The sequence below is a fragment of the Anoplopoma fimbria genome, chromosome 21 (assembly GCF_027596085.1).
Source record: "Anoplopoma fimbria isolate UVic2021 breed Golden Eagle Sablefish chromosome 21, Afim_UVic_2022, whole genome shotgun sequence".
NCBI lineage: Eukaryota > Metazoa > Chordata > Actinopteri > Perciformes > Anoplopomatidae > Anoplopoma > Anoplopoma fimbria.
Window position 1 is genome coordinate 21,648,031 of NC_072469.1, and position 13,368 is coordinate 21,661,398.

A 13,368-nucleotide genomic window follows, 5' to 3' on the forward strand; every position below is an offset into this window, starting at 1 on the left:
CTAAACCCCTTAATCCTCAATAAGTAATTCTCATTAAAGCAGCAAAAGCCAACCACGGACAGCTGAAAGATGCACCACTGACAGCTAATGTGTGTGAAAGACTTTGTGTGTGTGTGTGTGTGTGTGTGTGTGTGTGTGTGTGTGTGTGTGTGTGTGTGTGCGTGTGTGTGCGCGCTGTGCTGACCCTTGACCCATAGTGTAACTAAACAAGAGCTGTGGGTGTGAGTCATCCCATTCAGTTTGACCCGCTTAGCTACTTGGGGCTTAGTGCTGCATTGAGCCCATTTGTAAAGGATCCAACTCACTGAGAGACAGTGTACAATAACTAGATGGGACCCGGTGGTGGACTACATCAATAGTGGAGTCACAGCAAGGTGAGACTATTACAGGGCGGCAAATAGATAACTGAAGGTTTGAGGTTTGCAGTCTGATATGTACAGTAGGTCGTAGGCAGGAATGGTATCACAACCGTACGGTAGAGAAGAACAGCCTTTTCCAGATGGATTTCCTTTGCCAGAAATATTTGAAAAGGAAAGTGAAGAATAGATAAAGGACTGGGGAAAGAGAGAAATGTGTGTTTTTCTTTGCACATGCGCAAACACAGACACACAGGGGTGTGTTACATAAAAAAAACGTCGTCGGTAATTCAGTCCAGGGGGAGGCCTGAAGTACGGCGATGCATGGTTGCAACAGTTTATTTTTTGTTAATTCAAAATTTAAAAACACTATCATTTAGGTTGTACAATTCAATTTTAATGAAAGTTGTAATATATAATACACTGTTACATGTCAAAATGTGATGTTTTGTTCATATAGGAAAGTATACCTGTGTTTCACAATAAAGCATACGACACATAATACAGGCTGTTAAGTGTATGAAATACTGAAATGTCACAGTCAGAGATTTTTTACTCTGCTCCCCTACTAATAAAGCTATATCAGTCATAAAAAAAAAAGCACGACAGGGAGGGAAACCCGAGGCCGTCTTGTCATGCTCGCTAATGATGTAGTTTAAGCGGTGAGTCCTAAAAGGTCAGCGACATAAAACATTTATGAATTCTGGAAATAACCACCCATAACCTGATTGTCATTCAGTATGTCAAAAGAAACCAAGAAGATACCAAAATGTGTGTTTTAACCAGACTAAAAAATCAGTCAGTATGCAGTGATGCACGCTAACATAATCCCAATACAAGAGAGAGAAGGGAATTGAAACTTCTGTGTCTTCCTTTAGATCTACCTCAGCAACTCAGAGTTTCCCTTCGGCACAGATCTAAATCTGTCTCGTTGTTCCCCCAATCCGGGAGAAAAAGCATCACAACTGACCTGAAATCAACATCTACGAGCAAGAAACGTATCCTGCTCCTGGATTAGGGTTTTGTCTGGGCCTGCGGCTGACAGCTAGGATGAGGCAGCGCTCTTGGCTGCGCTTGGGGAGAAGTTACTCTGCTGCGGGGCAGAAGGTTGGACGGAGGCGGCTGTCACAGCGCTGCCTCCTGAAACAGTCTGGGCCACCTCGCCTTCTTCTGTACCTGCTTCTCCATCCTCATCCTCTTCATCCTCGTCTTCATCATCTGTAGAAAGAATAGCAAAACCAATTGGAAAAAAGTCAGGTTACTACAAGTCGGAGCTGTAAACAGTAAATTGCTGCCAACACCAAGTCTCACCTAGCAGGAAGTCGAGGCTGCGCAGGGCCTTCCCCTCTCTCTTGAAGTCGGCGCTGTAATGATCCATATTCTCATAGCCACGCTCAACTTTGTCCAGGTGTGCTGTACTGGATGCGTCTGCAAGCCTGAGAGCAAAAAGTGCAATTTGCATTATTTATGGTTAAAAAACAGAAAGTCACCCCCCAGACAGTCAATGTAACACTTGTTATATATATATATAATCAGTCTGTGATGTTTAGCACATTCCGCAAGTTATTCTGGGACGCCCCAGCTAAAGATGACGATTTGCAACATTTCACACAATTTCTGTCGACAGCTCCTCGAGAGCAGGTGTGACCGCGCTGCATTAGGCCGGGGGGGGGGTTAAATGCAGATGTACAATTAAAGAGCAGGATTATTATTTTAAAATGTCAATATGCTGTCACATTCTATACTATATTTCCCCTATTGTCGGTGTTTTGTGTGATGCATAAAGACTCACTTTTTGAGGAGAGGCTTTGTGTTCTGAAAGACACAGGAGAAAGAAAAAACTAATATGATAAATATTGCTAAATGTAACCATTTTCTTTGGAGTTTATACACAAAGTTTGAATCCAGTTTGGTATTCCCTCTGACCTGTAGAAATAAAGCCATTTCTGGCTCCTCCATAGTCTGGATACCCAGCTCCACCATCTTACAGCTCTCCTCCAGATGGTCTCCATACTTCCTGGTCAGGCCTCGGATATAATTCAACTTCTCTTCCTGTTCGACCGTCACCTTCTGACTCATCTCCGTCTTCTTCCCCTCCAGGATGGAGTAGAGCTGGTCGAACCTCTCGCACACCAGCGTCTTCTGCCTCCGACCATTCTCCTAAAACATCCGTGAGTACGAGACAGAGGAAGACCCATTCGAATTAATCATCCATTGCAGTCTTATGGGTGAGAAATGTATTTAAATGCTACTCTATGCTACAACAGAGTTAAGACTAATATCATAGGCTTTACTAAGTCATTATTAGTTGTTGCTTTTTGTGTACTGTCATGAAGATACTGTAAAATACGAATATTCTGGTTCGCCTGTCTTTTGTCCATCAGTAACGTGCAGGAAGGACATTGAAGCTCATTCTGCTTATTCGTCCTGTGAGACGCCACTGAGGGTGACACGTGGTGATGGGTGACATCCCTTGTACATCCAGCTGCGGCACGTGAACCATCCGAAAGCTGTCTGTCCCCCCCCCGCCCCCATCAATTTACACTGCTCATTTTTAATGTGAACGGGCCACAGACAGAGTGAAGTGCACTGCTAAGTGCATGTCAAAAAAAAATGTGAGAAAGAGAGAGAGAGTAAGACAGACCAAGGCATCCAAAACATTAATTTTCCTCTCTCCACCTACATCTCACAGACAGATAAAAGCAGACAGAGTGCCGGTGACAAGGACACATCACGCCTGTTTGTGCGTCTGTGCAGGTGAGTGCATGTGCATTAGTGTGTGCACGGAGAGAGGCTTGCTGCGTGAGTGAGCGGCCTCTTGGACACCGACCTCTATGGCGCGACAGGCCTCCTCTAGCTGACTGATGATGCCTTGCATCCTGTCGTTGTTACCAACCATCATGGCGATCCCGTCACTCAGCTCCGTCTGGGGGGGGGCAAGGACGTGGCAGAGTTAATACCTGAGATCAAGTGTGATTCAAATCTGGGACAAACTTACATCACATGTGACTTTTTTTTTTTAACACAAACACATGTAATAATTTGTAGTAATTTGCCTCTGCACTATACTTTTGCTCTGGTTTATGCTTTAAGATGCTTGTTTAAGAAAGGAGATGCACTTATGACTTCTGGTGACTAGTAGTTCTCTTGAATACCTATGTTGAATACACTTCCTGTAAGTCGCTTTGGATAAAAGCGTCTGCTAAATGACTGTAATGTAATGTAATGTAATGTAATGTACTGTGTATGGATATTTCTGATACTCTCATGAGTCACCTTTTTCGTCTGGTAGATGCTGGTGATCGGCGCCACCTCGCAGTCTTTGTGAGCTCCAAATACCTTACACATGGAGCATGTGGGTACACCATGGGTCACACAGTAAATGTTGATCTTTTCTTCTTCGTGCACATCACACATGGGTGTCTCTTCCTTTCTCTCTGGCGCTGGCTTGCTGCTGTTGAGGTTTAAAGGCAAACAGTGTTACCTTCACGTCAGGCCGTACATTTCAGTGCATATTGATGTGACATGTAATGTCGGTTTGATAATGTCACAGGTACACATCTCTGTAGATTATTGACGATCCATCAGTCTCACCTTGCCATGCACATTGACTGTCAGCACTGTAATCAATACATCACGATTACACTGTGTAGTACACAGGTGTGGGTGCATTGTAAAGCGTTATGTTTGATGTATGTCTAACTTTTCTGTCTACTCCAACTCACAATTTATCCGATACAAACTATTCAAAATATCAATTAATTATTCGTTAGACATTTAACTTACAATGATGCCACGAAATCTTGATCCAGTATGAGGTTGTTGAGTGTTGTTGAGCTTATGTCAGACAAGCCTGTCGGCTATACAGCGAACTACTAGATCAGGGTAACCATCTGTGTAGATCACTAAACGATGACTAAAACCAGAATCCTGTCATCCACTCCAGCTCTCTGACTCAGCAGCCACCAGCCACACCAGCAACATCTACACTTCATGCCATCACACTACCAGTTAATCCTTGTTTTCTTTTACTATCATCTATTCATTGCTCTTTGCCGGATAAACAAAGGTTTTATCTAAACTATGAAGGTGAAGCTGTAGTAAAGTTATCACTATTGACTTAGATTTTGCCTTCATTCTAGAGAAACTGAACAGTGCACATCTGTGTATCTGATCTGTTTCACCTGCTGGACTCCTGTTTGAACATGTCAATGATGTTTTCAACCAGCAGGTTCCTCTGCAGCCCATAAACACCGTGCCTGTCCAGAACCACCTCGTGTCTGCAGGACGGGCATCGGAAGCGGCCACCGGACGTCACTGAGCCCCCTCTCGTTGGGAGGTACGGGTTTGAGGCCTGTAAACAATCAAAATTCAAACCTCATATTAAGTATAACGGGATACAGTTTTAACTGATAAATCAATCTCATTTGCAACAATGTGTTCAATTATTCCACTCATTAGTTATGAAATGTGAATCCAATTAACTAGATATACAAAAGTGGAACCCCAAAACCAAGAGTAAAAAGCTTGAACTGCCCTGTATCACTCCCAAACCGGTTCACAAGTGTTTTAATGAAGGGATTAACCCTTGACAACAACTAAATATCAAATTTCCTAAGCTTTGAATGTTTTCTGATGCTGGTAATGATTTATTAAATCAATATTGTTTGCAAACACAGCCTTACTAGCCTTACTAATGATCAGTTGTGACACAAAAAATGCATTTTTCTTCTGCCTGAAACACTCTATCTAAATGAGGATATTATAAACATTTATCCTTGTTGCCCAAACAGTTACTGGTTTGTCCTTGAATGAAGTGGAAGTTAATCCAGATTACTATGGTTCAAATGACAATGAGGCTGTTGGATATGCTTATATAAACCAAAAGCTGTGTCCCTCAAGTTAAGTAATACTTTCCCCATGATGTTAAAACTATCTACTAAACTGATCAGTGGCATTTTCTTCAGTTTCTTACCGTGAAAACATCGTTGGCACATTTTCTGCAGAGATTGTGCTGGCAGGGTAGGATAACCACAGGCTTTGTAAACATCTCCAGGCATATGGGACAAATCAGCTGTTTCTCCAGGTTATCCATGGTATTCATCTTTTAGCACCACACAAAGCAACACCAGCGCTGTGTTAGATAAAGCCACACAAGTTGGTAATGTTAGAACAAAGATCCGTTTATTTAAGCTGTCTTTGTAGGCCCGAGTCAGGCTGGAGAGTAGGCCTGCTGCTCTTGTCCTAGCAGGGGTATGGGCTCCTATCTAGCTGGTGTCAGTTCTGTTTTTAGCAGCTAATGCTGTCACGTCAAAGGTTGCCATTTTTACCTTGCCCATATTTGAAACTGAGCAGGGGCAGTACTGAACAGCTGCCTACCACACCCACTAACATGCGTCCTGTTCACTGCGATGTTCTGTTAGGGGGGTTTAAAGGAGGTGGAGGCTTTACATCACATCTAGTTATTAAACAGCCGTTACAAAAAAGCTGTCAAGGCGACCATGATTATGACCCTGAGCCATCTAATAGATGATTGTAATGATTTATCCATGCTTAGGTTCTCATAACACACTATTATGTTAAACAGTGACGTTAGAAGGACAGATATAGTTATATATGGGCTATATAAGTAACTTTATATACTAAAAATTACATAAAACTGCGACGTAACGTTAGCTAAGTGCAACTTTGAGAACCAAAGCGAGGATGCCCATGTCCATCAAAAGGAAGGTGACCTAACTTAAAACATGTCACCTAAAGTTAAATACACACAGCAGCAATATAACTATATTTTTCCCAGCATTAAAGAAGTGTGTCTTCTGTAAAAAAAAAGTTTACGTTGCCAAGTTTTTCATTTATTTTATTCGTCACTCCATCATTAAAGTTAATAGTAAAGACAATCCATCCAAAACCAACCTCGTCAAACAATGTTTGAGTGTTTATTTTCATTGTGTAACGTTGGAAGGCAGAAAAGGACCTTTGGAGAATGCGGGCATCGATCCCGCGACTTCTCGCATAGTGGCTACATAGAGACTATGTTCTGCCTGTTCCGCCAAAGTCAGCCCAAAGTAAGCCCAAAATGAGCCAATCACGTTCTTCCTTTTGGAAAGTAAGCCCAAAGTAAGCCCAAAATGAGCCAATCACGTTCTTCCTTTTGGAAAGTAAGCCCAAAATGAGCCAATCACGTTCTTCCTTTTGGAAAGAGGAAGGGAGCCGATCTTTGAGCCCCACACGCCCTGTTTATTTTCATTGTGTAACAGCAGAAAAGAACCTTTTGGAGAATGCGGGCATCGATCCCGCTACTTCTCGCATGCTAAGCGAGCGCTCTACCATTTGAGCTAATTCCCCATATATGGACAGGTCTGCTGACAAACAATTTCAAGTTGACTGTCACGCTACATCCACATCTTGTCAACTGACCTAGCATTCATTTAATCAAGCAAACGTTAGCTGGCTAACTTGGTGTCTGTAGCAAATTGACAGCAAACTCTATAGTCCATTTTAACGCCATGAATAATAACTGGGGAGGGGAATGGGACGAAGCATATCCCTTCGATAGCTCAGTTGGTAGAGCGGAGGACTGTAGTGGCTGCATAGAGATCCTTAGGTCGCTGGTTCAAATCCGGCTCGAAGGAGATTCGTTTTTCTCTAAACTGCCACCTAGTGGTCATTAGGCCTAGGGCTAAAGGAACTTATGCTGACAGTGAATAACAGCTCAGCATTTCCTCCTTTCTTTTTTTAATCACAGCCAATCACTATATTTATTTCTACAAAATTGAGTTCATCTTCTACTGTGTTTATTATTTTTATTCTATCCTTATATTGATCAGGCTTTGGAAGAGCGCATGGCACACACTTAAGTGTCTTTGTTTATAATATATTTACAAGTACAACGTTATATTTTCTACATACTTGTCAAATGCTATACGCTGACCAAATGGTTCTCATCAGTATAGTCATTTAAAAAGGAATCTAAAACGTCTGTACTGCAGTAATGGAGTGCCTAATTGCAGGCTTGTATTTAAGTGTTTTTATTTATTTATGTACATTTTAAGGCTTGATTGCTGGTCTTTACAGGTTAAAGAAATTATTTCTGCTTTTACTGTTATTGTAGTTATCTTTATTGACTCAAAACTTTATGTTTTCAGAGGAATCTCCCCTGAAAATGTATTGTTTGCCCATTCATTTTTCGGCCCCATACTGTTGCATCACTTTAATACTGTTCGGGCTGTTTTGGTCAAAAATGTCTCCTCATTGTTGCATCTGATAAAAATTAATATTTAAGTTCCTTGAAATTTTTTAGGGATTCCAGCTTTGTTTTTAGGATGATATTTTAAAGCTTGATTATGGAGAGAAAGAGCAGAAATAATCAAGGTGTTTGGTGTTATGGTTCGTATTGATTCAAGAATAGTTTTGTCTGAAACAACTTAGATATTTTCTCCACACATATTAGAAGCACTTTTGGGTTCAGTGTCTCGCTCAAGGATGTGTTTTTCTAAGGTGATTATGTTACATTTTAAGATATTATGGAAGTCTGTGTCAGCTCACACAGTTAGGATCTTCAAAGTTCTGGCAGTTTATCACCCATTTAAGCAAAACTTAAGGTATTTTTCATCTAACTTTTTTTTTCTCTGACTCATCCAATATGACATCAGTCTTCTTTGCACCTCTATTCCTTTTATAATACGGCCACATGGCTATGCTCACAATACTTTTCACACGAGCCCGTCAGAGTCAGTGAGTCATAAAAACATTTTAGACATATGCTATCACTGAAAATGAATGGATGTCATTCTCAAGGCCCCCCCTCTAATGTCTCTCTCTTTGTTTCAGTTGGTGTAAACCCAAGAACAACAAACAACAGGTTTGGAAACCAAAAATGATCACCTTTATATCCAACACTCAACTGAAAAGTGTCTGTGAATCGTGATTTGTAAATCTGTGAAAATGTCAAATATCACACTTCCTTTTGCCATCATATATGATAAGTATAGGCATGTTTGTTTCACCTGATTCCTTCTTTCTGTTTATATAAATATAAATAAATATATATAGATTGAAATATATATATATTCTTATCATCTACTACAAGTCTTTGTTTTACATTTAGTTTTAATTAGTAGTCTTTTAAAAAGTCTGAACTATTATGATTATATATTCATGAACAACGGGCAAGGATTGCTCAAATGCTCACCATTTAGATGGCTCAATTAAGAAGATGTTCTTCTGGGTTATGTCTTTGTGATTGAAGTGAATTCATAATTTTTAAGCCATTACTGTCTGACTCATCGTCTTTTGGTAAAAGTGCAATAAAGATTGAAGATTGACAAATTACGAGCAGTATGTAGATTGCTTCAGTGAAATGCAAAAGCCAGACAGAATCTGCCAGTTTAAAGAGTTCAGTGTGACCCTGCTGATTCTCTATTTTGCCCAGTGGTGGTACATGGTGTTTTGATTATATAGTAAAAGGGCCTACAGGTACTGCCAAGGTCACAAAATACAAACACACACTCACACACAACCACACACATAAAGGTCTACAAGCTCATAAGCAAGATAAAAGTGTATATGGGACCAGAATAGGGGACAGAGCAAAGGGTGCCATCTGTTCTGTTGAATATTTCAGTTAGGTGCAAGTCATATCGTATTCATACAGATGGTAAGCAGTCGTTGCCTGTTATCCAAAAGGTCTTTGTAAGCATTCTCAGATAATGTGGTCTATTTTTGCTTTTTCACATTTATCCTTAGATCACCCAAGTGAAATCAAATTTGGAACCTCAAAACATGACTTAGGGTGAAAAAAGTATCAACATATTATAAATAACTAGAAATATTGTCACCTTGCTTTCAATTTAATCCTTTTGAAAATGACTAGCAATGACCTGTACAAAACTACTAGTCATTGTAAATGATCAGTTATTCATTGTTGAATTTCTTGGGATTGTAAAAGAAAATGATTGTAATTATAAAAAGAAATGGTAGTTCACAAGTAGAGATGTTCATGTCTATTTTCCTTTTTGAATTTGCAGACGGTGAGCTTATCCGTTTCCATATTTACCTGTAGGACTTCCCAATGGCATCTTATGCACAGGACTTCTGCAGATCTAGAACAGCGTAGAAATCTTCTCCTGAGGTATGCAACAAATCTTTCCTCAGTTCTGCTAAATAGAAACCAGGTCAATGACAATGTACTGAAAATCGAACCATGCTTTACTTAATAATAAAACACATTTAAATGAAAATATAGACATGTCTTACTTTTAAAAACATAATGGTTACATCTATCTTTAGTTCCTACTGGTAGCACTCACCTCAACCTGTAACTTCTCACAAGTCTTACAGTTTAAGAGTACTAGTAACTAGAGTAACTAGTAGTTATAATCACAGTGGGCATGAGGCGGTTAAGTATGGATAACCAGTGCAAGTATAAGTATGGTTACAGATAGTGGATACACATGATAAATTAAATGTGAACCTTCAGTTTTGTAAATGCCCTGACATTTTTTGTCATGTAGTAACTTGACAATATGAAATAGGAAATCAAACTTCCACATGGAGTTTTATGTCACGTCCTCTCCCATACAATGACGTAAAAGCAACGTCAGTGTGTTTCAACAGTCCCCACTGCAGCTCATTGTCTAATATGCACTCAGCATTCAAGTGCTGCTCTCAGCCTGGCTTTAACCTCAAACCCTCTGCTCCATAAGAAGTGCAGTCCACATCGCCTCTTCTTAAAATTCAAAAGGAAGTGAACCAGCAGCTGGGTGTTTACACACCAAGAGCCTGTCTGCATTAAGCAGGTTACACCGAGGGAACAGTAAACATGCAGAATGCTGGCACTATTATGAATCTGTGAACTTTTATTTCTGAGACATTGTTACATGTGCAATTTAATCACTACTCTTTTTTAGCTTGTGACCCTAAGAGCAGAAGATAGAGAGACTTAAAAAAGGTGTAGTGCAAAGTTATTATCAATTTTCATTTTTTTACAAAGTGTGAATCATGCAAGAAATTCTCTCAGTTTTTGTTTTTCATTCTGTAAATTGGGTTTGTGATAAATAACCTGTCAAAAATAATCCACTTTCTAGGATTACTTACCATTTAAATGTGGATGTCTCAACAACAAGTTGAAGGCATTCGTATCATAGAAATATCAATACATTGCATCAAAGACCCCTAAACTGTAGTGCCAACTTTTAAAAATGTGTGTTTGGCCATTTAATTAGACAGCACCAGTGCAAGATCAGTGAGAGAGAGATGGTCTCCTACCGGACACCCAACTAGTGAGCTTCAACATCACAGTACATCAATATTTGAGAGTTTAGATAATGTTGTTGTTGCTGCTATCACTATTTCATTTTATTTTCCTAGCCATTATTTTTTTTTAAATAAACAATGCCAATCAATAAACATTCTGAATATTAATGCTGATAAAAGGAGCATTATACAGTGGTTTGTACTGAGGAGCTGTGATAGTAAAGCCCACTGGCCCTGAATACAGTAAAAGAGTGCTATCTAGTGGTAGGAAGAGGACAAGCTGTGTCCAGTAGATCCATTACTGCATATTGACATTGCTGCAGTCATCACCTGGAAAAGGAAGTTACGCTTCAATAATGGGATCCACGGTGGAGGACTAAACCCCAAATCATTTAAAAGGTAGCACATCCCAGATTTCAAAGTCTAGGAGAACAAAATACTAACATTTCACTTGTTTATTTGGCTCACGTCTCATTAGGGTGTACATTGATCTTGTGGTTAGGCTTTTGCATTGAGTTGTTATGTTTCATTGTCCTCTCAGTTTGTGTGTAGATGGAACAGTAAAACATAAATAACAAATGAGCTCCTACACATTGACGTTATCTGGGCCCCAAGCATTAGGTTTAGCACTTCTTGACATTTTACACTAGCACTACATCCCTTTAATGCACATATTCAAGTCTGGAAATGTAAACTGTAAGTGTTAGCACAAGGTGCCAGGTTTGCAACATTTTGTTTTAATTTGGCAGTTAATATAGAGGTCAGTTGTCACTCTATCGGAAAATATAAACCTAATATCTGTTTGACTACACAATTAATACCCTCTGATAACCAACCAAGAATCCTACTTCTTTTAACTATAGTTGAGATATACCCTAACTAACCTCAATGTTTCTTTAATTCATTTTTGATCCTACATGCACACTGTCCTTGTATGTGCTCTTTTTCACCACAAGGTGGCTCTAAATACACACAAAACATTTCTAGGTGTTTGTAAGGGCATCTCATTTATAGTCTAAAAATGCTGTTTGTTTCTTAGTATTGTATCTGATGGTTATAGCAATCCATATGAGTGAGATAACAGGTGCACATATATATATAGTGAATTGGTTTTGGAAAATATTAGTCATTAGAAGAAGATGTGCATTTACATAAAAAATGACATTTTAAAACATCAACACTAGATAATGTCTGTGTGCGCATGTGCACACGTTTGTGTTGTTGTGCTCGTTTACAGATGCACATATGCATATGTCAAAGATCACTATAGGCTTAAAACTGCTGTATGGGCAATTAAGCAATAGATAATGCCTCATGTGACACCCACAGTGTTGTCAGAGGTTAGCTGGTAATCAATTAGGGACAGCCTGGCGGATTGAAATTTGTCTCCAGAGAGCTCTCAGCAAAAATTGTCAGGGGGAGTGGAGCTTTGGCGGCCTCATATACCTGTGACCTCGAGGGGAATCAGCAGGTATGCAGTTCACCTGACTTACTAAAGCTCCTGAGCTTTCAGTCGCTTCAGTGGTTAAACACACCTGGTATGCTACAAAGGTGTATGTGTGAATGTGCCAGAAGAAACGGTCTGTAAATGAAATTAATTAACAGCAAATCCTTTTCCCAAATACACTTAGAGGAGTGAATGTTAAATATGTGCGGCCCTGTGCACACACACGTGATGTATCATTGACATAGTCATTTGCCACATCAAACAGTTTCAGAGTTGTCTGGCAACAACAGGTTTGTAAACTGAATTCAAAAAAAATAGAACTGCCCATGTGTTGTTGACCTTCTCTGCTCTGTTTGCTGCAAATAAATATAAAAATAAAGATGTGACTTGTGAGTCATTTACACTATCACTTCAGGAAAGTAGCAGTTGAGATCATATTAAATGATTTTGGTGTGTTCTCAGCCACAAGGTGTTACACCATCCAGAGCGGAACGTAATTAATTAGAAGAAGTTATGGGAAGCTTTTTCACATACTTATACTTATACAATGTTTTATATTGTACATATATATATATATATACATATACATATATATACATATACATATATATATATAAATACTCTTTATATATACATATACTCTAAACAAATTCTCTGAAAATGATTTTCACCACTTTGGCAGGTTTTGTGTGGGAAAAACATGTTTATATGGTTTTAGTCAGATTATGACATGCCTTGTAGGTGAACATATGTAACTGCGTAACTGTCACTGTTAACTGTTACTAAAGCTCACTATAAATACAATTGAGGTCAAATCAGTATACATCTACTTGAGTTGCTTATTATATCATTCTTTCCACTCCTGCTATTGTCTACGACACATTTGATGTTGTGTTTTGCCGTGTTGCCTTAGTTGCCTGGAAAAGATGCAGGACCTCTTTGTGGGGGAACTGCTTTCAGACCCATGGAAATGGGGAGGGATGAGCCTCCACTGGGCCTGGGCCTGACTGTTGCCATGGCACATCCATTGCCCCCCCATGGCACAGAAACCTCCAGTGAAAATACTCATGTTATGGTCTGTGAGTGCTGTGTTTTTTTCTTGTTGAATTATTTGATACATGGGGTCAGCAACACCTCACCATGCAAACATAATAACACAACAAACCAAAAACAAATAAATGGTCCAATTATTTTACCAGGCATTTGGTGTAGACAGATAACCCTGAATAATGCATGCAGTCAATAGAGTAACAGAGCCGGCTTCACAACACCATCAGTGTTTCTTGAAGTCATATGGAGCACATTGCT

At 39.5% G+C, this 13,368-nt stretch overlaps 1 protein-coding gene and 1 non-coding gene across 2 annotated transcripts; one reads left to right on the top strand and one right to left on the bottom strand.

Annotated features, from left to right (window-relative positions):
• Window positions 1-1,401: 1,401 nt before the first annotated feature.
• On the bottom strand, window positions 1,402-5,460 carry trim55b (tripartite motif containing 55b). The gene is made up of 8 exons (XM_054622779.1): window positions 5,332-5,460; window positions 4,541-4,710; window positions 3,633-3,810; window positions 3,187-3,282; window positions 2,283-2,516; window positions 2,149-2,171; window positions 1,668-1,792; window positions 1,402-1,574 (listed from the first exon to the last, which is right to left on the bottom strand). Exons 1-8 carry the CDS (start codon window positions 5,458-5,460, stop codon window positions 1,402-1,404), a joined length of 1,128 nt encoding a protein of 375 aa, XP_054478754.1.
• Window positions 5,461-6,905: 1,445 nt separating this feature from the next.
• trnay-gua (transfer RNA tyrosine (anticodon GUA)) lies at window positions 6,906-6,991 on the top strand. The gene is given in 2 exon segments: window positions 6,906-6,942; window positions 6,956-6,991. It is a non-coding gene; the product is annotated as a tRNA-Tyr (tRNA).
• Window positions 6,992-13,368: the final 6,377 nt, after the last annotated feature.

Excerpts from the sequence above, each read along its gene's own strand:
- trim55b (XM_054622779.1), bottom strand. The coding sequence starts at position 5,460 with ATGAATACCATGGATAACCTGGAGAAACAGCTGATTTGTCCCATATGC. Across the intron at positions 2,517-3,186 it reads AGGCCTGTCGCGCCATAGAG|GAGAATGGTCGGAGGCAGAA; the intron begins GTCGGTGTCCAA and ends CGGATGTTTTAG. Across the intron at positions 1,575-1,667 it reads CAGCCTCGACTTCCTGCTAG|ATGATGAAGACGAGGATGAA; the intron begins GTGAGACTTGGT and ends TTCTTTCTACAG.